At 46.1% G+C, this 24277-nt stretch overlaps 1 protein-coding gene across 2 annotated transcripts in view; it reads right to left on the bottom strand.

Annotated features, from left to right (window-relative positions):
- Positions 1-1367: 1367 nt before the first annotated feature.
- The window catches only part of MCOLN3 (mucolipin TRP cation channel 3), a 42280-nt gene continuing 19370 nt past the window's right edge, over positions 1368-24277 (bottom strand). For both annotated transcript variants that reach the window (XM_073544415.1, XM_073544414.1), the window contains exons 3-14: positions 23261-23428; positions 20802-20955; positions 20075-20153; positions 19900-19996; positions 17997-18096; positions 17420-17532; positions 16146-16295; positions 11491-11592; positions 10392-10514; positions 10111-10317; positions 3189-3319; positions 1368-2159 (exon numbers count right to left, since the gene is read on the bottom strand). In XM_073544415.1, coding sequence (XP_073400516.1) covers positions 2156-2159; positions 3189-3319; positions 10111-10317; positions 10392-10514; positions 11491-11592; positions 16146-16295; positions 17420-17532; positions 17997-18096; positions 19900-19996; positions 20075-20153; positions 20802-20955; positions 23261-23428 — 1428 coding nt within the window. In that variant the 3' untranslated portion in view covers positions 1368-2155. The remainder of the gene's footprint in view (positions 2160-3188; positions 3320-10110; positions 10318-10391; positions 10515-11490; positions 11593-16145; positions 16296-17419; positions 17533-17996; positions 18097-19899; positions 19997-20074; positions 20154-20801; positions 20956-23260; positions 23429-24277) is intronic.

Raw genomic sequence — 24277 nt, 5'->3', positions numbered from 1 at the left:
GCGGATATCAAGGGAGGGGTCTCTCTGTCGGCAGCCATGTCAGCTGTTTTGCGAGGGAGGTTGGGGGTGTTGGTATTCCTAAAGCATCATACAGCACCCACAATCAAGCTATGAGTAGGACCCTCTAGTCCGAAACGCGTAAGCATCTGTCTCATTGGTGAACCATATGTTTTTTATGCATCTATTCTGTTTTTAATCATTTTTTTTTGAATAAAGTCTTTTGATTTTAACCATCCTTTGGTCGAAGTTGCTGGAACATCTCCTAAGTATTGTGCCTACAAGATTTTCCGGAATCCAAGTTCCCTGCACCGCCCAGGATTGATTGCATTCCTCCAGACTTCACATCTGCTACGGTTTGGTGAGCTGCCAAAAATTTTTTTTTCCTTTGAGCACCCACAAACATATCTGTCTACCAGAGAGCGATACACTTGTCCCTAAATGCCTTAATGGGGGTGCACTAAAAACATTTGAGGTCTTGACACTGCTAACTGCTGTTATCCAACCAAGCAGTAGGGTGGCCCTTATTTCTTTTTTGGTATGCGAGTCTAACTTAAAGTCTAAGAAAAAAAAAAAAAAAAAAAAAAAAAAAAAGAGAGGAAGTCCTTTTTTCTGATTCTCATATTTGGCCATGGTGTAGCATCTCTTGTTCTGGAGGATTGGGCTTGTCCTCTACACAGGCAACCTGTAAATGTGCATTGGTTTCATGTAATGCCCAGTTTCTCCTGAGGGGGTGCTGCATGGAAATTGAACAGTTCTTGATATATTTTCAAACACAACAGTCAATCACTGATTAGTCCTAGCAGGGGAAGAGAGGGGAGCTCTTTATGATCTTTTCTTACTTAAGAACCCCTGTACCTAACCCTTAGGGAATGTCTAATTTCAGACTCCTACCTATTGCCAATATTTTGCAGTTTGGTTCTAATAAAGTGAATGGACCTAGGCTGTAATAAAAGATGCAACCAGGTGGGCTACTGTTTTTTTTGGGGGGAAAGAGCAGCCACTTTTTATTTTAGGGATTTTTATTTCCTGTTTTTCCTTCAAATCACTGAGGCCGATTATCACGGCTATGGAGAAGAACGCTCCAAAAATTCACTAAGAGGTATGCGCTTTTTTTTTAATGAATTTGGTGCATCTTTCAGTTGCCTTGCGCCAATGCAAAAAAAAAATAAAAAGGTACTACAGCCACAGATCAGTGTACATGTCCATCATAAGACCACGATCCTACTAGATCTGCCCTGCACCATCTTGTGCGCCGAGTACATTTGACTCTTGTCACCACCACCTATAGGCAGGATACCTAAACAGTTTTACTAAGCAGAAAATGTAAAAAAAAAAAAAAAAAAAAAAAAAACCACAAGCAAAAAACATAAAAGACATGCGCCAAATTTATTATGTGCTTTTCGACATGTTACACCAACCTGAACAGTTTTGAAAATTTGCAAGAGGAATTTGTATAATGACAGGATACACCATATTTCTTACGGAAATTATTGGCATAGACAGATGTACATGAAGCGGTATAAGCGAGAGATGTCCGTCTAACATGACTGACGAGCCGCATCATTGTGATAAATTTGGTGCCATTTGTGCCATGTTTGCCCACCTGGACTTGGCATCACTAATAGAGATCCCCATTAGTCTGAATTTCTCAATAAGAGAGACAGGCAGAAAACGGAGGATCGCGTGACAGGTATTTCTGAGGACTCCACCTTGGAAGAGTTTATGCCGCCATACTGTACACAAGCCACACAATCCGATATGATCCTCGGACAGGACACAGCGCGTACACAACAGATAGCAACAATGCCCATTGGTAACGGTGTGCCGAGACCAGGGACACCAAACTTAGAGCCTATTTGTTGTGCAGTAGAATACAAGCTATCAGTCTCTGGTATCAGCCATTTCAGGTTTCTCAGAGATTGACTGTAGCATCCTTCAATGGGATGAGGACGACGGTGAGGAAATCTGGAAAAGTCCCTGCCTCCTTATTCACCACTTTATATCCCAAATCTTCAGTTCTGAGAAAGTTGTAGCAGCCCCTCTCATTAGGATGCACTTCAGGGTTTAGAGTTCCCTTTCATAGATTTTTCCGAGCTTGTATCTAGAGATATCGACAGATGGAGGCAGAAAACAATCTTCATCTTCTGGATAATTTCTACCTGCACAGATAATGCAAAAAAAAAAAGAGATGTTATATTAACGGTTTGTCTAGGAACTAGAATTAAAGGGATCAACTTTATTTTCAGGAGATGCACCAATCCTTCCCATACCGAATACCGTATTTTTTAGGCTATAAAACGCATTGGATCATCTGCTGCTGACAGTGTTATAGGGGTCATGTCCCCGAATTCAGTACCAATATCCCCCCATCCTCGTATATGTTCCCATCCTAGTATCACAGAATTTTATTTATTTTTTTTTTTAAATATACAGAGAAAAGGGGATGTTTCAAACTTTTAGATTTTTTTTTTTTACACTTTTAGCCCCTTTAAGTATGCCGGTATTAACATTAGGGGCTTATCTACAGCATTCTGTAATGCTGTAGATAAGCCCCCGATGTAACCTGAAAGATATAATCTAACGTGTTTTTCTTACTCACCGTAGTGGGCGGTCCGGTCCGATGGGTGTTGCGGTCCAGTCCGACGCCTCCCATCTTCACGCGATGCCGTCCTCTTCTTCCCTTCCTGTAGTGGCTCCGGTGCGGGCAGAGCAGAGTACTGCAGTGTGCAGGCGCCGGGAAAGGTCAGAGAGGTCCGGCGCCGGAGCCACTACAGGAAGGGAAGAAGAGGACGACATCGCATGAAGATGGGAGGCGTCGGACCGGACTGCCCACTCCGGTGAGTATAATCTAATGTGTTTTTGTCATCTTTCAGGTTACATCAGGGGCTTAGCTACAGCATTACAGAATGCTGTAGCTAAGCCCCTGATGTCAATGCCGGCAGCTGATAGGCAGAAAAAAGGATGACAGATTCCCTTTAAGGCTGGGCTGCAGAGGGAAGCCAAGATGACAGCCATGGAAGCCTCCAGCAGTCCCCATGGGGGCGGCCATTTTTTAGACAGTTAAGTAGCAAACAGGGTCCATTCCAGTTATTGCTGTTACAGGCAGATGCCGGCTGTAAAACCCAGCCAGTATATGCCAGGTATGTTGCAGGCTCCGCTCACCCCCCAATAAATCTAATGAACCTCACCGTTCACAGCAACACAGCAGTGACACAGACATGTCCTCCACTTCTCTGTAACGTCCAGAAGTTGGTAAATCCTTACACTCCGACACAAAAGCGTGAAGCTCGGACTGTGGAAAACCGTCTTTTTGGTAATTCTAAGGAACAGCAAAATGAAAATCTCATCATGCAATGCATTTTATGTGAAACGATAAAAGTTCCAAATAGGAAGATACAAATTCTACAGATCTACACTGCACAATTGGTTGTTGATCCCTATAGATCTGTTATGGAAATGCTCCTTTAGGATATGTTCACACTATGGATCTTTCTGGCAGTAAAAAGTGACAATTTTTTTAAAAGCAGAAAGTGCTTCAGGAAACACCACCACTAAGTTTTAAATATATTTTCATTTAATGACTGTTATTGAGTTGGAGTGTGACCCTAATAAAAACAGGATTTTTGGGTTGCTTACCGTAAAATCTGTTTCTCGGAGCCTTCACTGGGGGACACAGAGACCATGGGGTGTATGCTGCTGCCACTAGGAGGCTGACACTATGCACAAAAAAAGGCTAGCTCCTCCTCCGCAGTGTACACTCCACCGACCGGCAGTGAATTCCTCAGTTAGTGAGAAAGCAGTAGGAGAAGTAACAATAGATTGAAAACAGAACAAACAACTCAACTGTAACCAACCAACGTAAGAACAGGAGTTGTAGAACATGGGAGGGTGCTGTGTCCCCCAATGAAGGCTCCGAGAAACAGATTTTACGGTAAGCAACCCAAAAATCCTGTTTTCTCGTTCGCCTTATTGGGGGACACAGAGACCATGGGACATCCCAAAGCAGTCCCTGGGGTGGGAAACAAACTTCCATCAGGCCAGTGGACTCACCACCGCTGCCTGCAGGATCCTTCTACCTAGGCTGGCGTCCACCGAAGCGTAGGTGTGGACCTTGTAGAATTTCACAAACATGTGAACCGAAGACCAGGTTGCAGCTTTGCAAAGCTGCAGCGCGGAGGCTCTGTGGCGTACCGCCCAGGAAGCATCCACTGCCCGGGTAGAGTGCGCTCTGATCCCCGGAAGGGCCACTCGATGCTTAACCCGGTAGGCCTCCAAAATTGCCGATCTGATCCAGCGAGCAATAGTAGCTTTGGAAGCCGGGTGACCTTTCCACGCCCCATCTGGAATGACGAAAAGAGTGTCTTTCACAAGGAAGTCGTCCTAGACAGAGACTCTCATCGCCCTGACCAGATCCAGCTTGTTCAGGGACCGCTCCCGAGGGTGAGTTGGACTCGGACAGAAGGACGGCAGAACAATATCCTCATTGAGGTGAAAGGAGGACACCACCTTCGGAAGAAAAGAGGGCGGAGGCCGCAGAACTACCTTGTCCTGGTGAAGTACCAAGAAAGGAGAGCGGCAAGAAAGAGCCGCCAATTCTGACACGCGCCGGATGGAAGTGATGGCCACCAGAAAAGCTACCTTCCAAGAAAGGAGAGAAAGGGAAACATCCCTGAGAGGTTCAAAAGGAGAACCTTGCAGAACCTCAAGAACCAGATTAAGATCCCATGGATCCACGGGCGCTCGATACGGAGGAGCCGTGTGAGCCACGCCCTGAAGAAAGGTTTTGACCTGAGGGCGGGAGGCCAACGTCTTCTGAAACAAAATGGACAGCGCCGACACTTGACCCTTCAAGGAACTGAGAGCAAGCCCCGCATCCAGCCCTGCCTGAAGAAACGCCAGAACGGAAGGGAGCGAAAAGCACATGGGCGCGATGTTATTGGCCTCACACCAAGTGAAATAGGCCTTCCAAGTACGGTAGTAAATTTTGAAAGATGATGGCTTCCTGGCTCGGATCATGGTATGAATTACTCGACCGAAGAATCCTGCTCGTTTCAGAACCTCGGTCTCAACAGCCACGCCGTTAAATTGAGCGTCCGAGAATTGGGGTGGCAAAATCGGGCCTTGAGACAGCAGATCTGCCCTGTCTGGAAGCTTCCAGGGGGCATCCGCGAGAAGGTTGACAATGTCCGCGAACCAAGACCTTCTGGGCCAATTCGGGGCGATGAGAATGACTGGAATTCCTTCTGCTTTGATCTTCTTCAACAGCTTGGGAAGAAGAGGCAGGGGAGGAAACAGGTAGGGGAGCTCGAACTGCGACGAAGGAATGGCCAGGGCGTCGGCGCCCACTGCGAGAGGATCTCGAGCCCTGGATACACACTGTGGGACTTTCCTGTTGGAGGCGAGAAGCTAGCAGATCTACGTCCGGGGTTCTCCAACGACGGCAGAGCTGAAGAAATACCTCCGGATGTAGGGACCACTCTCCTGCCGCGAGACCCTCGCGGCTGAGAAAATCGGCAGCCCAGTTGTCTACGCCGGGAATGTGTACCGCGGAGATTGTCGGTACCGAAATCTCTGCCCACTGAAGGATCTTGGACACTTCTGACAGGGCTGAGACACTGTGTCCCTCCTTGACGGTTGACAAATGCCACCGCTGTGGCATTGTCTGTCTGAATCCGGACAGGCAGGCCCCTGAGGAGCCTCTCCCAGTGGACGAGAGCCAGATGGATCGCTTGTATCTCTAGGACGTTGATCGGCAGAGCAGATTCTTGAGTCGACCAACGACCCTGAACAGTGTGATTGCGGAACACTGCACCCCAGCCGAGGAGGCTGGCATCCGTTGTTACAATCTGCCAGTGAACAGGAAGAAAAGACCGCCCAAGAGGATGAGAGGTGACATCAACCACCAGTTGAGTGACCGCTTGATCCGGCATGAAAGGCGAACAGGGCGATCCAGGGACAGAGCCGACCTGTTCCACCTCGACAGAATGGCCTGTTGGAGAGGCCTGGCGTGAAATTGGGCAAAGGGAACTGCCTCTATCGCCGCCACCATCTTTCCCAGGACCCTCATAGCTGTACGGAGGGACGGAAATCGTGTGGTCTGCAGCGATCGTACATCCTGCTGCAGGGAGAGAATCTTCTCGTGGGAGAAAGACCCTTGACCGACGAGTGTCGAACAGTAGGCCCAGAAACACAAGACGTTGAGTAGGGACCAGACAGGACTTTTTCCTGTTGACGATCCACCCGAAATTGGAAAGAGTGTCTAGGACGATCGCCAAACTGAGGCATGCCTGTTGGAGAGCGGGAGCTTTGATCAGAATATCGTCGAGGTATGGAAAAAGAACGAGACCTCTGATCCTCAACAAGGCCATCAACGCAGCCATGATCTTCGTGAAGACTCTGGGAGCGGTGGCGAGACCGAAGGGCAGCGCAACGAACTGGTAATGTTCCTGGCGAACCGCAAAACGCAGGAACTTCTGATGTCCGGAGAATATGGGAACATGTAGATAGGCATCTTGGATGTCTATCGAACACATGAATTCCTGCTCCTCCATGGAAGCGATTACCGAACGAACCGACTCCATCCGGAAGTGGCGAAGGCGAACTCTCTTGCTGAGCAGCTTGAGATCCAAGATGGGTCGGACCGCCCCGTCTTTTTTCGGCACGACAAACAGGTTTGAATAAAACCCTGTAAACCGCTCCGATTCGGGAACGGGCACAATCACCCCGGAACTGAGGAGAGAGTCGATGGCCGTAAAGAACCCCGGGATCAAAGCTGGATCTTTTGGAGGATGGGATTCGAAGAAACGATCCCGTGGAAGAGAGACGAACTCTATCTTGTATCCTGACGATACAACCTCCCTGACCCAAGCGTCCTCTACTGAGGCCAGCCAGACGTCCTTGAAGAACAGGAGTCGACCTCCCAATTGGAAGGGACCCTCGGGAGTCCGAGGATAGTCATGCTGATGAGGACCGTCCAGATCCGGATCTGGATGGTCTGCCCTGCGAAGAGTGGGAGCACCAGGAGGGAGTGGGTCTGAAGGAAACTTTCTTCCTATCTTGGCGTGCCTGCAGTCTTTGTTAGTTGGAGGAGGTCTCTGCCGTATTGAAACGGCGGTAAGCCCGAAAGGGTCGAAACTGACGCCTTATTGGGGGCCTGCGAGGCTTGGCCTGAGGCAGGAGAGAACTCGTGCCTCCGGTGGCGTCCTTAATAATCTGGTCCAACTGGGATCCAAAGAGGCGCCCTCCCTGAAAAGGGAGATTAGTAAGAGACTTTTTAGAAGACAGGTCCGCCTGCCAGGCCTTGAGCCAAATTGTACGTCGGATTGCCACAACGTTACTTGACGCCTGAACTGCGCAGGATGCGGCATCCAAAGAAGCTGAAAGCAGATAATCCCCCGCATAAGAAATCTGATTGGCGAGATCGGCCAATCGATCTGGTTGTGCTTTCTCTAGGATGCCCTGATGAAGATCCTCTGCCCAAGTGGCTATGGCCTTTGCTGCCCAAGATGAGGCAAAAATTGGGCATACCGCCGTCGAAGCCGCTTCGAAGGCAGACTTCGCTAGGGATTCTATAATCCTATCATTAGAATCCTTCAGAGACGCCCTAACAGCGGGAGAACAGTGTTATTAGAAAGCCTGGACACGGGCTGATCGACCGAGGGGAAAGCAGACCAGTTGTCCGTGAGCTCTTTAGCAAACGGGTACAGAACGCCGAGACGCTTTCCTCGTTGAAAGCGTCTGGTCGGATCTCCTCTTTCCCTGGTAAAAATCTTTCCAAACTCGGAATGTAAAGGGAATACCCTGGAGGGTGTTTCCTCCCGTCTGAACGAAACCTCCTGATCTGAGGATTTCGCAGGGGGGTCAGCAATGTCGAAGGTCTGATGGATCGCTGCAATGAGGTCCTGCACAGTAACCCTCATGTTCGCATCCTGGTCCGAATCCAGCTCTAAGATCCCCTCAGATGACCTGTCCGAGAGAGCTTTACCTGACTCTGGTGAGGAGGCCCGGGAGGGAGGCTGCCGAGGACTATGTGGAGACATGGGGCGAGGAGAGGATTCCGGCTGGAGATCCTGCCTGGGTCTTTTGCGACTAACGCTGGCCGACTAAGATGGAACCTCTTGAGGCCTGCTGGACCCTGTAGGAGGTGTCCAGGGGCAACTTATCCAGAACGGCTACCAGTGACTGAGACACCCTGGTGAGGTCTGCCACTGACTGTGATAGAGACGAGGCCCAGCCGGGCATGGGGGGGGGGGTTCACTCTCGCCTGGGGCCCTAGATGGCTCCTGGGCGGCGTCAGGTTGAATAGGATTGCTACAATCCAGGCAGAGGGAAGTGGACTGACCTGAGGGAAGTTTGCGATTGCAGGAAGAGCATGCAAAGAACTTGACTAGAGTGCAGGGGGGAGCCGCAGGGCGGTTACGGTCAGATTTGGAGTTAGACATAGTGAAAATCTGAGGGAGAGCAGGAAGGTTGGGGGACAGGGTGCAGAGAAGGGTGTCAGCCTGCAGATGCAGAGCTACTCACGGTCCGGTGACCCCAGAGACGAAGGTATCCACAACGCTACAGATACAGGTCAGAGAAATATCCCGCGGACAGGCCCAGGGAGCGATATCTGGCTGACAGGGGCGTCCGGCTGTGCGGCTGCAAACATGGCGACCGCCTGAAGGAATCAGGGAAAACGCGCTCCCAGGGGAAGAAGGGCGGAGCTAACTGCCTGCTGAATCCGGCACCGCCCCTGGCCAGGAACAGGCTAAGAAGGGCGGTGGGAGGGCCTGGAACGGGCGGGAGAGAAGCCCGCTTAGTAGAAAGGGGCGGGGGGCGTGGCCGCGATACCGGAGTAGGCCCGAACTGAAGCCGGGGCCTAAATTACTAGCGGCGGCCGCCTGTCAGCACGGGGTTGGCGCGGAGGTGCCGCAATGCGAGCGCCGCCGCGAGAGGACCCTGGGATACCCGATCGGAGTGTCAGGGGAGAAGAGGACGGTGAAGGGGCTGGCTGTAGGAGCAGGAGATCGCAGCGCCACCGCATCCCTGCTCCAGGGAAGACGCTGCAAACGCGCCCACGGGGAGGAATGCTGCTGGCCAAAGGGTCCCAATACTTACCCGTCCCCGGACCCGCTTCTTGAAGAAAGTACCTGTACATGAAGAGCCTGCGTCTCATCCAACCGACAGGCTCTGGTAGGCGAGTGGGTGGGAGACTGGCGACGAGGACCCTCTGGATCGCTGACACATCTTCGTGTTGGCGTCCGCCTGGAAGGCTGGTGGTCCTGCTACAGAGAACTGTGAGGATACGGGGTCGCAGTACACGCCGCACTCACAGACTCCTTGTGGGAGTACAGTTGTGACCATTCACACTGTATCCCTCCGGGAAAACCTGAAAAGGAACGACGCACGTCGAGGTAGATATGGGTCTAATTAAAGACCCGTGTCCACCTCCTACTGACACTAAGCTAAACTGAGGAATTCCCTGCCGGTCGGTGGGGTGTACACTGCGGAGGAGGAGCTAACCTTTTTTGTGCATAGTGTCAGCCTCCTAGTGGCAGCAGCATACCCATGGTCTGTGTGTCCCCCAATAAGGCGAACGAGAAAAGGTGTTCAGTTTAGAAAGCCTACTGTCATAACCATATCCTCTATTCAAGATCCTCATCTGTTCTGAAAAGCTGACCCAATTTGTTCCAATATCTATTTTATCTTAAAATCAGAAAATGGCAATAAAAAGTAACTAGAGAAATAAAAGGAGAAAGATGGAGCAAATAAAAAACGTCAGGTAACGCTTTTATACAATGGGGAGTAAGCAGGGGTATGCATAGCATCCATTGCGGTCCCTAATATTGTTCAATCACCAAATCAACCCCTTTTTAGCCTGTCAGAGTGGACAATGGCGGTAACTTGGGCCTGTAATAAATTATGTTATGGTTGTTATAATGTATCATGCGGAGGCACTGCAAAGAAAACAAAAACCTGCTGGCAGTGTGTCCTCACAGATTACTGTCCCACAAGAGGTACACTGTGATCAGCCTATTGTCAAAAGACCATCCTAACAAGTGGAAATTGTCTAAAAGGTGGAGGAGCTTCTTTAACCATTACAAAAATCGAACACCGAATGCCACCCACCTTAATGGTTTCATAGGTGTCTGTAATGAGGGCGATAAACAGACTGAGGACCATGTAGATGAACAGACTGATGAAGGAGTAGAGATAAACCCGGCTGAATAACCAGACCAAGTAACTTTTCTGCTGCATGATGGAAAACGTGGTGAACATGTCATCTCCATTAATGAGAGAGAACAGACACTCTGAGACCATGTTCAGGGACCTAAACTGAAGGAGAAGCATATACAGGTTAAAGGGGTACCGTGTAAAGGATGGACAAGGGCTGACGTGTAGATAATTACCTTGGTGTGATACGGCCCCAGTACAATCCAACCACAGAAGCAGTAACCCAGATAGATCATGGCTGCGCAGCAACAGAACCGGATCACATTGGGAAGAGCCGCCCTCAGCGTCAGGATCAAGATCTGTACAAAGCGGAGGAAATCAACGGCTTCCTCAATATACAATCTGAGCCAAATACTAGAATGTAAAGGTTTTATGAAGAGCCTAAATTCTGGTTTTGGGAAAAAAAATATTTACATTTATTTTTTAAGCTATGGGTGATAAATGGCTGCTCAGATATAAACATCAATCACAGAAAAATCAGTTAAAAAAAAAAAATGTACGTCACAGCGTATCAATCGCCAGATTTCACAATACAAGCTAAATATTTTATCATCTCTTGATCTGATGAGACTGGTTTGCTTACATTATAAACTTATGTCAGAATAATTGTTTAATCTTTTGTGAAAGTTTTTCTTCCTAATGTAAAAATGAGCATTTATGAATTCTCTACCTGGACTAAAATTAGCACTTTCATTATTATGCATCCATTCTGAACGTGGATTTACACAAAGCAAGCACACCAGCCCCATCAGATGTGTGGACTTCGGTGATTTCACAAAACAAACTGCATACCGTATAAAATAGATCTCGCAGACCTGATGAGGCTTACTTTGAAAAAAAAAAAAATCCATTTGGAAATAGCTGTATAATGCTTTACGAAAAGTTTTCTCACTTGAAATTACCATTTTAAATGTCCAGCTAGAAGCTCATCAGGATTATTCAGCTAATCTGACAAGGATTTTCAGTGTAAGTGCATCAGCCTCATCAGGTTTAAAATGTATTTAATAATGTATGCCGTTTGTACCGTGAAGTATGGAAAAAATGATCTTGGCGATTCATTTTAAAAAGATTGCTGCTTGCATAGATTTTACCATTGTGCGAAGTCCCTCAACATGTTCTGCATTGGACAGAAAATTAAAGCTAAATCTATGCTTGTTTCTGTCATCAGATCTCAGTAGAGGTTGCCAGCACCCATAGATATGAGACTGTTAAAATGATTTGCAAAATTTGTCAAAACCTCACAAAAATTAAAATCTGGTAGAAGTCGGCTCTTACGTTGTATTTCTGAAAAAACCCTAAATAGCGAATAACGCCGAGCCAGACCAGCATGGTCGATGTTCCCAGAAGAATACTGCACACGTCATAACTTGTCAGACTCTGTTGGAGAGAAATATACTCATTACTAATGTACATACTATATACTTTGACAGGCAATATGAATATTGATCATTTTAATATATTTGATAGATGATGTGTAGGTTAGCAGAATAAAGAAGCAGAGGGCGTGTAGTAACACATGACCTCAGGATCAGAATGTACACGGTCTGTTTGCCTTTTGTAACCATAGAATAGGGTCTGGAAGCACAAAACCGGCATTATCATTTAGAAAGCTATTAAGTGCAAAGTTGCTACAATTTATATTCATCCAAGATTACTCAAAAGCCCCTGTCAGGTTACAATTTCCGAGTGGTCGTTTTAAATGTCTGCGTCTGTATTGGAAACACCGTCTTTGTAACAATAGGATGCATAGGTCCGGCACAGGCATCAGATTAAACTTAAATTTAGTGACAAAGTAAAGCAAAACATTAAACATTGGGGGCATTTACCGGTTAATAACAGAAGGCATAAACTGAATTTTTATACAGTAAGATTTTGGAGGAGGTTGTTCTTCAAGCAAGGAGAAGATTGTTCTGAAAATCTGACCCGATTTGTTCCCGTATCCATTTTATCTTAAAATCAGAAAGTGTCAATAAATATTGACTAGAGCAATAAAAGGAGACAGATGGAGCAAATAAAGAAGGTCAGGTAATGCTCTTATAAAATGGGGAGTAAGCAGGGGTCTGACGGTGCCCATTGCGTTCCCTAAAAGGTTTCAGTAACCACAGCAACCCACTTTTATCCTGTCAGAGTGGCTGGTCATGACTGGATTTTCTCAGAGGTGTCTGCGGTATTATTGGCAAAGCTCCACAGGGAAAAAAATAAAAATAAAAAAAAAATATGCAAATTATCTCTATCCTTTAAAGAAGGAATACCATCTCGCTACAGTCACCCAGTAGAGTTAAGCCCCCGTCACACACAGCGATCTCGCTAGCGAGATCGCTGCTGAGTCACAAGTTTTGTGACGCAACAGCGATCTCACCAGCGAGATTGCGGTGTGTGACATCTATCAGCGACCGGCCTGTGCTTAGAAACCCGCTGTTTACCTGGGTTACCAGCTCCCTGCACCAGCACACTGGTAACTAAGGTACACAGCGACACGCGAGCTCGTCGTCGCTGGTGCTGATCGCTGGTGACATCTGACTGTTTGACAGCTCACCAGCGATCATGTAGCGACACACCAGTGATCCTGACAAGTTCATATCGTTGTCGGGATCGCTGGCGAGTCGCTATGTGCGAAGGGACCCTTAGCCACCTCAAAAGGATGGTACTAGTGAAAGTTTCTTTTCTTTTGTTAAAAAGTGCTAATTTGCCTAGAATAAAGTTAGACTGTCAACTACTTACAATGGGTCCAATTGCAGAAACAACCAGATATAGAATTTGTTATCACTGGGAAAACGTGTGGGGCCTTATGATTACTTTGCCTCTACAGTGCAAGTGTAATATTACATGCCCACCATTCAAGTGGCCACCTACGCAATACATAGGTTGGGTTTACTAGAGCCAGTCTTTGCAATGGCTCAATGGGCAGGGTCCAAAACATGGGATCATACCCTATAAAGATTATATGCCTTCTGAGTGTACTTCTATTTCTTTTTAATGGCCCGGGGCTTGATCTCAAACCATGGCGACTTGATGGATGAACACTGTAGGAAGATCGATCTTGTGCAAGTCTAGATAGGTCCAACAGGGTCTTCTCCTGAGTTCATATAGTTCAACAAATGTAGAAAAATGTTATAGTGCCAAACAATCAGCACACTAGCTCTGCCTTGTATCTGAGATATGGGAACACATGAGCAGATGGTCTCGTTAATAAATGGTGCTGCAACAAACTGAAATGACAAAATGTGTAAAAAAAAAAAACAAAAAAAAAAACAACAAAATTGGGTCAGGGAACAAGAGAGGGAAATGAATCTAATGGTGAGACAGGATGAGATTATTGAGCAGGTGGTAGGAGGAGGTAGTTCTGGTAATGGGCACTATGCACAGATATTAGAGTCGCTGATGCAGGGAGACAGGTACAATAATGGATAACAACATCTAATAGAACAAGTCATGCAGCGACTGGTGGTGATAATGTCAGTCATTAACCGTAATCAAGTGACCTGCACTCTCATCATACAAGTACAACGTGTACAAAATCCGCTGCTCTCCTGATATGGCGAGATCATGGTTTTACAGATAAAAAAAAAGACGTTCTACAATCTTAAACTGACATTTCTGTGAAAATAATACTTTTTTTGTGTATATAGAATAAGTGCAACTGGACTGTGGTCAGAAGAATATTCAGAATTGAGAGTCCTCAGTGGTTGATACCTTTTAATGGCCAACTGAGAAGATGGTAAAGCCCCCTTCACACATAGCGATCTCGCTACATGTGACACTTAACCTCCCACCGGCTCCCCCTCTGGATATTGCTGATCGCGCGAGATCTTCCTGGTCCATTTCTCGTCGTCGGCTTCCTGCTGGCGCCGACGAGTGACTCCATGGACGCGGGAGGAAGTCGTCACCAGAGCTGCCGTCTGACAGGTGAGTAACGACCGCTGCTACGTCGCTGGTGAGATCTGCCCGTTTGGCAGCTCACTAGCGACCATTTAGCGATGCACCAGCGATCCTGACTGGGTCTTATCATTGTCAGGATCGCTGGTGCATCACTAAATGTAACGGGACCCTAACAAATTGCAAGCTTTCAAGACTACTCAGATCTCTTCATCAGGCATTGACTAATACAAAATCTGAAGAATCCCATATTTATGCACATCACAGCACATCTTTCCTGTATCTGACTGGTCAGCCATTGCTGTAAATTTCTTCCCAACCTGAACCGAAATCTGGCCACAGGAAGCCGGACGTTATCCTGCACCCAGGAGGAGCCCGATGCCCACTGCACCTAGGAGGAGCCCCAGCATTATCCTGCTCCAGGGGGAACCCGGTGCCCACCGCACCAGGAGGAGCCCCAGCATTATCCTGCTCCAGGGGGAACCCGGTGCCCACCGCACCAGGAGGAGCCCCAGCATTATCCTGCTCCAGGGGGAACCCGGTGCCCACCGCACCAGGAGGAGCCCCAGTATTATCCTGCTCCAGGGGGAACCTGGTGCCCACTGCACCAGGAGGAGCCCCAGCATTATCCTGCTCCAGGGGGGCATTATCCTGCTCCAGGGGGAACCTGGTGCCCACTGGACCAGGAGAAGCCCCAGCATTATCCTGCTCCAGGGGGAACCTGGTGCCCACTGCACCAGGAGGAGCCCCAGCATTATCCTGCTCCAGGGGGAACCCGGTGTCCACTGCACCAGGAGAAGCCCCAGCATTATCCTGCTCCAGGGGGAACCCGGTGCCCACTGCACCAGGAGGAACTCTGTGCCCACTGCATCAGTGTAAAGTCTGACAATGGCTCTGAAGATTTCATCCTTGTGTCCAACAGTCAGGGTACAGCTGGCTACAAAGCAAAGGTTTATGTGACCCTCCAAGGATATGCCAGCACCAAACATCATTAACCCACCGCTAAACCAATCATGCGTTCCACCATGGCATTTCCAGACTCATGTGGTCATTGTGAATTTGCTCTCATCTGTGAAGAGAACGAGGTGGATCTGAAAATTCTGGTGTTCTCTGGAGAAGGAAAATCAAGTTGCAAAGTGCTGGGATGTGAGCACCGGTCCAACCAAATACAGGACGTTGGGCCTCATGGAGTCTGTTTCTGGCAGTTTGGTCAGTATGTGCACTCGAGCACTGAGGAGGCCCTGTCCAGCTCTTCTTGTACCATGACATCTGCTCCATGTTCTTGAGACTTTGTTGGAAGACAAGGCAAACCTTGCAATGGCACGTATGGATGTGCCCTCCTGGAGGAGCTGGACTACCTGTGCCAACTGAATGGGCTACAGGTAACTGTTCAAGAAACCAATAGTGACAGGAACACAAACAAAACTAAGCAAGAATCAGTCCAGAGATAAGGGGAGAGGCATTGTCTACGGCCATCACCAGGGCAAGGAGTCTTTTTGTTGGGGGAGAGTGTTTGGTCGGATTGCTGCTCCTTTCCAGTGATGCTAAATGGACAGTGAGATCTCTGTTCATATTAGATGATCTAATATAGCACTATTATGTAAGCAGTGTAAGGCAGTATTACCTTGGCACTTTATGATGGGATGTTATGGGCATTATACGATTATATAGCAGTGGTATCTATACGGTATAAAGGAAGTATTACCTTGAACTAAATGGCAGTATTATGTGTACAGCACATGGCAATATCTAATATGGCAGCATTATGGAAACAGTATAAGGCATTATTACCTTGGCACTATGCAGCAGTATTATTAAGTCTGAATATGAAAGTTTTTCCTGTAATTTTCAGCCTAAAATGGTTAAAAGTCTGCAGAATTGTTGCATTTTCCAGTAGAATGGCCTCAGAATTTATAAAAATTAATATCTGGAAAATATTTAAGTCATAAAAAAACAAAAAAAAACAAAACACGTTCTTCCGTAGTACATGAGGTCCACCAGATCCTTCACCCCGCACACATCTCTCTCTACGTACAGTGTGCGCTGACACTCACCTTTGCCTGGATTTCCATCTTGAGAATGGAGCCAACGATGGATAGAATATCACTCACAATGATTAGGATGTACCAGCCATTGACAAACTCCATCTGGTCTGACCAGGGCACCGACTTGGAGAAACGTTGATGGACAAAGCCTACATATTCCTTAGGGTAATAAAGAAGGTTATAAACAGGATGTCCTACACACTGGATGGGATGTGTAATGATGGATCAAAAAAAAAAAAAATAAATAAAAAAAATAATAATAATGTTTCCCATTTAAATGCTGTTTAAATAAAAGTGATCAACTGACGAGTTCTGACATTTTCTTATATAGTGTAGCGCCAACTAGTGTTCATAGTGTATAGCAATGTATACGTCCGCCTCATGACCCGAGCGCCGGTGGTCACACATGCTCAGTCGCTCTCCCTACACTCTTGTTCCCTGCAGAGTAGCCAATAAAAATACCTTTCTGCTTTGCTTCTCATTTCTATTGGCTCATCCGAAATTATTTCAGTCTCCTATAAGGGATCTAGATGGTGATTTACCACAATAAACAGAGACTCACGACTAAGTGCTGCAGAAAAAAAATGCCATTTATATATCCAAAATGAAAAAACAAAAAAAAAAAAAAAAAAAAAAAAAAAAAAAAAACACTTTTGGATCTTTGGAAAAATTTAGCACAAAAAGATTTCATCTTCTGGAGGTACAGTACCTTTACAAACATGCAAATTTTTTTCACGTTACAATTTGAATAAAATAACAGTTGAAATCCTGCAATTTTTAGGTTTTAAAATGATACATTTAACATAAAAATCTGATTTTAAAGCAGCAAGTCTTACTGCATTCCCTTTAATTTACCTGCAGTTCCACTCTTAACCACATCCGTGGACAGGTTATTTCCATAGACAACAATGCAACAGCGCCACCACCAGTGTACAGGGTGGGCCATTTATATGGATACACCTGGATACACCATATATACGGATACACCTAAATAAAATGGGAATGGTTGGCGATATCAACTTCGTGTTTGTGGCACATTAGTATATGGGAAGGGGGGAAAAACTTTTCAAGATGGGTGGTGACCATGGCGGCCATTTTGAAGTCGGCCATTTTGGATCCAACTTTATAAATGGCCCACCAAGGTGTATCCATATAAATGGCCCACCCTGTATATAGCAAAACAAACAAGGCAACCTTTCAGTTTCCATGCAGGGTGACCAATGTTTTATTCAATGGGATATAAGCTGAAATGGTAAATGATTGATCTTATCATTAAGACTTACCCTCTGAAGGTGAATACCTCGAACCACTGATCGTATGCAGAGACTTATGGAAGATATACAAGTTACGATTATGACTGCATCAAAAATCATCATGTAGTGGGTATTCTTCTGTACTAAAAGTGACGACAAACACAAAATTATTATTTTCATAGAGGGGAAAAAAAAAAAAAATTATACACTGAATCGTAGAAATTTTGGTTAGGGAGATGGCTACACTATAGACGCATGTTCAATGCAGACGATGCCTGCGCACTGACACTGTATGATCACGGCGTCACGCTTGTAGCGTCAGTGCAGGCGCGCTCTGACATCTGGCTCCTGCCTGTCTGTGGCCGCCACTCGCTACATCTGGAAGCGTGTACACCTACAGCTGTTGTGTGTGCGCCAACACCGACACTGAGCGCGCCTCCCCGCGATGATCCAGTGTCAGTGCGCAGGTGCAGACAGGAAAGACAGCATTCGCTCTGGTCCTTGCAGATAAAGCTGGAACCTCACATTGGTTGACTTATTACATAGGGGTTGAGCTTTGGGAAGTCTCAGGGATAATATATGTCTCACAAAATACACTTCTACTTACTGGACCCGGACACGTGCCAGTCTCTGCATTCCTGGATACCAACATCATTATCTAGGTGTATTTTAATACGGCCACTGTGCGCTTTATTGTCGAAGGTGATCTGCATAGAACAAAGCAAGGCCTGATTACACCTTTTTATAAATGTACGTATAGGGGTATAAGGATACCCTTCCCCTGGGGGAAAAGAACAAGCTTGAGTTTTTCAGTCCTGAGGAACTGAGTTTTACAATTGCTATTAGATCCATGAAGACTTGTCTGCACCTTAAAGGGCTGGCATACCCATAAGATATACCTACATTGTGTGATTGGTGTCAGTCCAACAGGGGATACATTGCAGACAAAGGCATTTTTAAAGGGACTATGAGAACAACATCAGAACTTTCTGTAAAAAAAAAAAAAAAAAAAGAAAAAAAAAAAAAACAGCGCTACTTCTGGCTGTGTTTGGTATTGCAGCTCAACCCCATGCAAGTAAATACAGTAGAGTTACAATATCAAACAACCACGCACAAGAGCGGCAGTTTTTGGAGTATAGCAGACATGTCTTTCTTACCATATAAAATAACTTAAAGGTTATGCACACAGTCACACATTTTTTACTGTTCATTTGCTTTCCAAAAGGCAAAATTAAGCAAAGACTCTATGCTGAAAATTTGCTATCATCCTGCTACTGCTCTTGGTGGCTCTCTCTGCCACCCTCCCCTCTCTATCAGTATTAAACCGATATTGGAGGAAAAAAACAGTACCGGCGTCACCAGTGTTTTGGATCGGTGTGTGTCATTAGTGTTTTTAAAGTATAGCAAAAGAAAAAGAAGGGACAAAGCTTCTCCTATACTTTGCAATGTTAAACAAGTACAGCACACGGATGCGCTATTAAGCGTTTTACGCGGATCCACAGATCTGTATAGGCCCTTGTCATCCGTGCTGCTGGACAAATGCATAGCAAAATCGATTATAAAGGGTACATGTGGCACCTGTGACGAAAACGGATGCCACAAGTAATGAACACATGGTCATGTGAAAGGGGCCTTAGAGAGCAGAAAGAAAGGAGTTGAACATAGATCTCCACAGAATGCAAAAGGGGAGAGGCAGAGTAAATAGGATATAGAAGAGTAGGAAAAAAAAACAAAACAAAAAAACAAAGAAAATCAGGACAGGATAGAAGCTGTGCTAAATCTAATGAGGACCGCAGCACCCTGGATAGATACCAAGATAACATCCAGTCTATACTACTGAGAGACACTCCCAGAAGAGAAGATTCTGAAACTTGGATCAGACTGCAAATGGCATATCAAGAGTAAAAGGAATGAAGACTGCAGACTGAAATTATTAACAGTTATTCCTCCTAGACAATAATTCAAAAATAATAATAGTAAACCTATAACGAGCTGAAAAATATCAGAAAACATTGGCATAATAGAAATGCAAGTTAAAACGTTATGCATGAATGTGACCTAAATGATCGCCTTCCCATGATACAAACACTGCCTGCAAGTGTACAGACGCAGCGTTAGGCTAGGTGCCCACGTCACGTTTTTCAAGCAATTTTTTCCTGAGCAGAAAAGCATGCCCTTGCCAGGGAAAACGCATGCGCTTTTTGACGAGATTGTCAAGCGTTTTGACATGTTTTCCCATGCGTTTTTGCCCATATAATTGATGGTACGCGGAATCCCGGGCGATTCCGCAAAATTAATGAACATGCTGCGTTTACCGCTAAGCGATTCCGCAGCGGTAAAAAACGCACCATTGGCACAACGTGCATTTTCTACTACAAATGCTTGGATTCCTTTTTTTTTTTTTTAAAGCGTTTCCGCGGCAGAATCGCGCGTTTAAAAACACTACGTGGGCACACAGCCTAAATGTGCGTTTACGGGTGACTAGAGGGCGGCACATCACACGTACTCACTGTGACGGTAAAGTCGTAGCAGTCAGGGAGCTCGTGGTGACGGATGGTCTGTAGATTGATCGCCTTCAGTTTGAACATGATCTCCAACGAGATGAGCCTGGAGGAGTAAATAATTCACATTAGCAGCTCCGTGAACTGGGGAAACTGGGACGCTACCTGTGAAACTGGGACTCACCGATAGAAGTCCAGGGTCATGTTCCAGAACTTGTCATCCAGATCACTTATCGGGGTCATTGGTTCCACAGTAAAGCATTCTGGAAAGAGAGAGGCTCTCACCAGCTGTACAGGACTTTCTGTCTCTCATGACCCGCTAATCTCCCCATTATATCAGGTTATTCTGTCCTCCCCACATGTTTATAGGAGAATCTACAGCAACAATCGCTCTATAAAGAAAATACTACTATATAGGAGACCCCAATGTCCCATAAGGGCCCCAGGAAGAGAGAGGGCGAGCTGTTTGGTAAGTTTTGGAATTTTCCCAGAGTGACGAATTTAGGGAACAAAGCAGACATGGAGATTTGGGGGCTTTAATAGTAGAGGTGGGAAGTATAGTAATATGTCGGAATATAAGCATAAGGGTCAGTATATTAATATGAGATGGGCATATAGAAATTAGTGTCCATGTGTTTAAGGACAAGAGAGGAGCATTTTTAGCAGGAAAATAACAAACAAAAAAAAAACAGAATGGTTTGGGGAGTCATTAATGTGGTGTATGGTACGGCAATTTCTTTGATCCATCATGCGGAAGTCGAGACAGTGGAGGGAAGTCATGCATTAATTAATTGCCCCCATTAAACAGTGTTGATGTTGATCCATGTGCAGATCGGTAGTTGTGCAAACTACAAAATCCGGTTTCTTTCTTTAAAGTCAGCAACAGATTTTACACCTTCAGGTTACATTACCTGTCTCAATTTTAGGATCAATATCAAATGTTTCATTTCCAGGAAAGATGCTCCCCTGTTTATAGAAGTACTTGCAGACCGTCATCCCGTGCTGTCCCTCTGCCATCCTCTCATAGGCATGGTTCCCGACTGATATATTTCTGAGCTCCAGGTACTGTGAAAAGAAGAATAAACGGTCAGCACAACCTCAAAGGGGTTGTGCCAAATTAATAAAGGGATCACTTATTGATCACTGGGGATCAGACCGCTGGGGCCTTGTCTGAATGGAGATCTGACTGAAGAGCCTAATGTGAATGGAGCAGAGGTCGGACATGGACCTCTGCTGCTCCATATTTTGTCAATGTGACTGCAGGGGATGGCCAAGCATGGCACTCTTATCTCCAGTCTGGCACCTTTATCATAAGCCATAAAGAAAAATATTTGGTCATTGAAATATCTTGTCCTAACCTGAGGCATAAAATCATCCTACATCATAACGAGGGACAGTTATCATCCACAACAGACATGATGAAACCCCCCAAAAATGAGAAATTGCCAGATCTTGTGGTGTGAAAATAAAAATGGATATTTTGAGTCCATATTGAAATATACAGAACGCATTCAGACCATGACAGAGGAGCATTGCTGGTCACACATTTACAGACAATGTTCATAGTAACGCAATCTTGAGAACTGTTTACTTATTGTCTGAAAGCTTTTACCTCACAAATAGTTCTATATTTTTCTATGTTTGTTATTGTAAAACATGGAGGTTTATTTACCCTCTGTCTGTTGTGGACTTATGTAATCCTTGGGAGCTTTTATATTCTATGGGTTTACTGCCCCATTGTCTGATGTTTGCCTGGTATCTCTGATTCATCTTATCCCAAAAGCTGGCCAGTAGAGGCAGAACCAGAGTTAGGGGTATTTCACACTAAGCGAGATCGCTGCTGCGTCACGGATTTTGTGACGCAACAGCGATCTCGCTGTGTGTGGCACACATCAGCGACTGGCCCCCCGCCGGGTATCGCTCATCGTGCAGGAATGTCCTGGGTCATTTTTTTTGATCGCTGGTCTCCTGCTGGCCAGCACGCATCGCTGTGTGTGGCAGAGGAAGACCAATGATCATTGAGCTCCCAGCGCTGTAAGCAGATGCTGGGAGCTGGTATCCAGGGTAAACGGGTAACTAAGCGTGCCCGGCGCTTAGTTACCCACTGTGTACCCTGGATACCAGCGTGCTCGCGCTGGGAGCTGGTATCCTAGGTAAACAGCGGGTAACTAAGCACCCCGAGCACCCAGTGGGTAACTAAGCGCGCGCTTAGTTACCCACTGGGTGCTCGCTGGTCCTGATCGCTGGCGAGCCTGCCTGTTTGACAGCTCACCAGCGACGATGTAGCGACGCACCAGCGATCCTGACCAGATCGCATCGTTGTCGGGATCGCTTGTGCGTCGCTAAGTGAGACAGGGCCTTTACAGTGTAAATCACTATATGAAGGCCAGAGAAACATGACTAATGGCCCCGTCACACATAGCGATCTCGCTAGCGAGATGGCTGCGGAGTCACAGCCGGTATCGCTGATCGCTCTGGGAAATCTCTGGACATTTCTTTCGGCGCTGATCTCCCGCTGGCCAGCACGCATCGCTGCGTGTGACAGGCAGGAGACCAGCGATCAGTGATAAAATAAAAAAATATACTATTCTCACCTTCCGGCGACAGTAATCCTTTGCAAGAATGACCACGAGACTTCGCGATCCCGTGAGAACGGACGTCATCGCGGTAATTCTCGCAAAGGATTACTGGGACCGGACCGTGGAGAGGCGGGAATGCTGTGCGGGACGTCGGAAGGTGAGAACAACAACATTTTTATTTCCATTCTATTTTTGACAACAATCAGAGCTGAACACAGTGATGCCGCACGCGCGGCATCGCTGGTGAAGCTGTCTGTTTGGCAGCTCACCAGCTATCACATAGCGATTCACCAGCGATCCTGACACGTCGATATCGTTGTCGGGATCGCTGGTAAGTCGCTATGTGTGACGGGGCCTTAAGACAGAAGCAAAAAGTGGTCTACCTTTACTTATACATGTACAGTATTGTGATATCTGCATAAGTGGGGACGCCCATGCAGTGTTACAAATTTTCCAGGAGGTTCTCTGTCTTGGTGAATGCTTCTCTGATATTCCAGACGGATGATATTTTAAAGCTCCTTGGTGATAATGTGAGTATATGTAGTTGATCTTTAAATGTATTTAATCTTTAGATGTACTTAACCTTTGAATATTAAAATATACAAAAGTGTACGCAATCATACTATTCCTTTAATTTTGTATTTTGAAACAAAATTGCGTTATATCACAAGTATTAGCCTTCTTTAAAGTCGTATCCGAACCTTGGGTGTTAAAAACTTGGCAACACAGATCTTTAAGAGCAATTCTAGCTGCCGAAAGTCAAAAGCTGTGAAATTACCATATGGACTCACCCGCTGAATTGTAAAAGCGATGTGATCGTAGACGTCCTCCTGCCGATAGACGGCGTACGTATCATCTCTTGCATCCTTGTAACCCTTGAGAAACAAGTGTTTGAAGGCCACCGTGTTCTCCTCCTTGAAACTGACGACCAACTCATTGCTGAGCCCAAATAACACCAACTACGGGAAAGACGGGCACACAATGCAGGCATTCACCAGGACAGGAGCTCATTACAATTACAGCTTTGTTATACAGAGGTGAAATAAACTTGGCTTAATTCCCTGAATGTGCACTTTTGTTCAGTAATGCTCAGGACATATCTGATCTTCAAAATGACCACCCCCCTCCCCTCCGAAGCTGAGATTTACTAAAAAGTAGATTTCAGGGAAGGTCTGAAACATTAAGATATTAAATTATCTGCTGCTAATAAATCCATTGCCGCTGCAGCCCCGATATCTGGTGGTCCTTGGTGGGCTTTGCTTACTTTTCTAGAGCATTGACGTGCTATAACAGCAAGCAACCGCTGCAGCCAATCAATGGCCCCAGTGGAAATGCTATCATGTAGAGGATATCGAAAATAACCAAGACAGTCCGGGACCACCAAAGCATCGGCACAGGAGCAGCCTGCCATTTATTAGGTGAATAGTTTTTTTTTTTTTCTAGTTTTCCTACAACTAGTTTTAGTTCTTAAAACTATCGGGCAGCTACTTTAAATCACCATTATATTTCTCTGGTGAAACTCTTGCCTGTAGGTATCTGGCATTGCAGCTAATCCCCAATCATGTGAATTGCAGGTTGAACTGCAATATCAAACACCCCCCCATGGACAATTTTTCCTATTGGGTAACCCATTTAGTCATGCTTTGTATTTAAAGGGTTGTTCCGGCACTGCTTACTTCTGCATCGGGAGGTCAGAGGCACTGATATCCTGTTGGACAGGTGCCAGCCAGTAGGTATACATGGCCAGCAGGTATTGTGCATCCTATTCCATGGGCAGAGATACAATTGGTGCAGCCTCTCAAGAGTTA

The sequence above is a fragment of the Dendrobates tinctorius genome, unplaced genomic scaffold, assembly GCF_039654945.1.
Source record: "Dendrobates tinctorius isolate UK_male_01 unplaced genomic scaffold, ASM3965494v1 ptg000138l, whole genome shotgun sequence".
Classification (NCBI taxonomy): Eukaryota; Metazoa; Chordata; class Amphibia; order Anura; family Dendrobatidae; genus Dendrobates; species Dendrobates tinctorius.
Note: the sequence above shows the minus strand (reverse complement) of the source record. Positions and strands in the feature narration are given on the sequence as shown.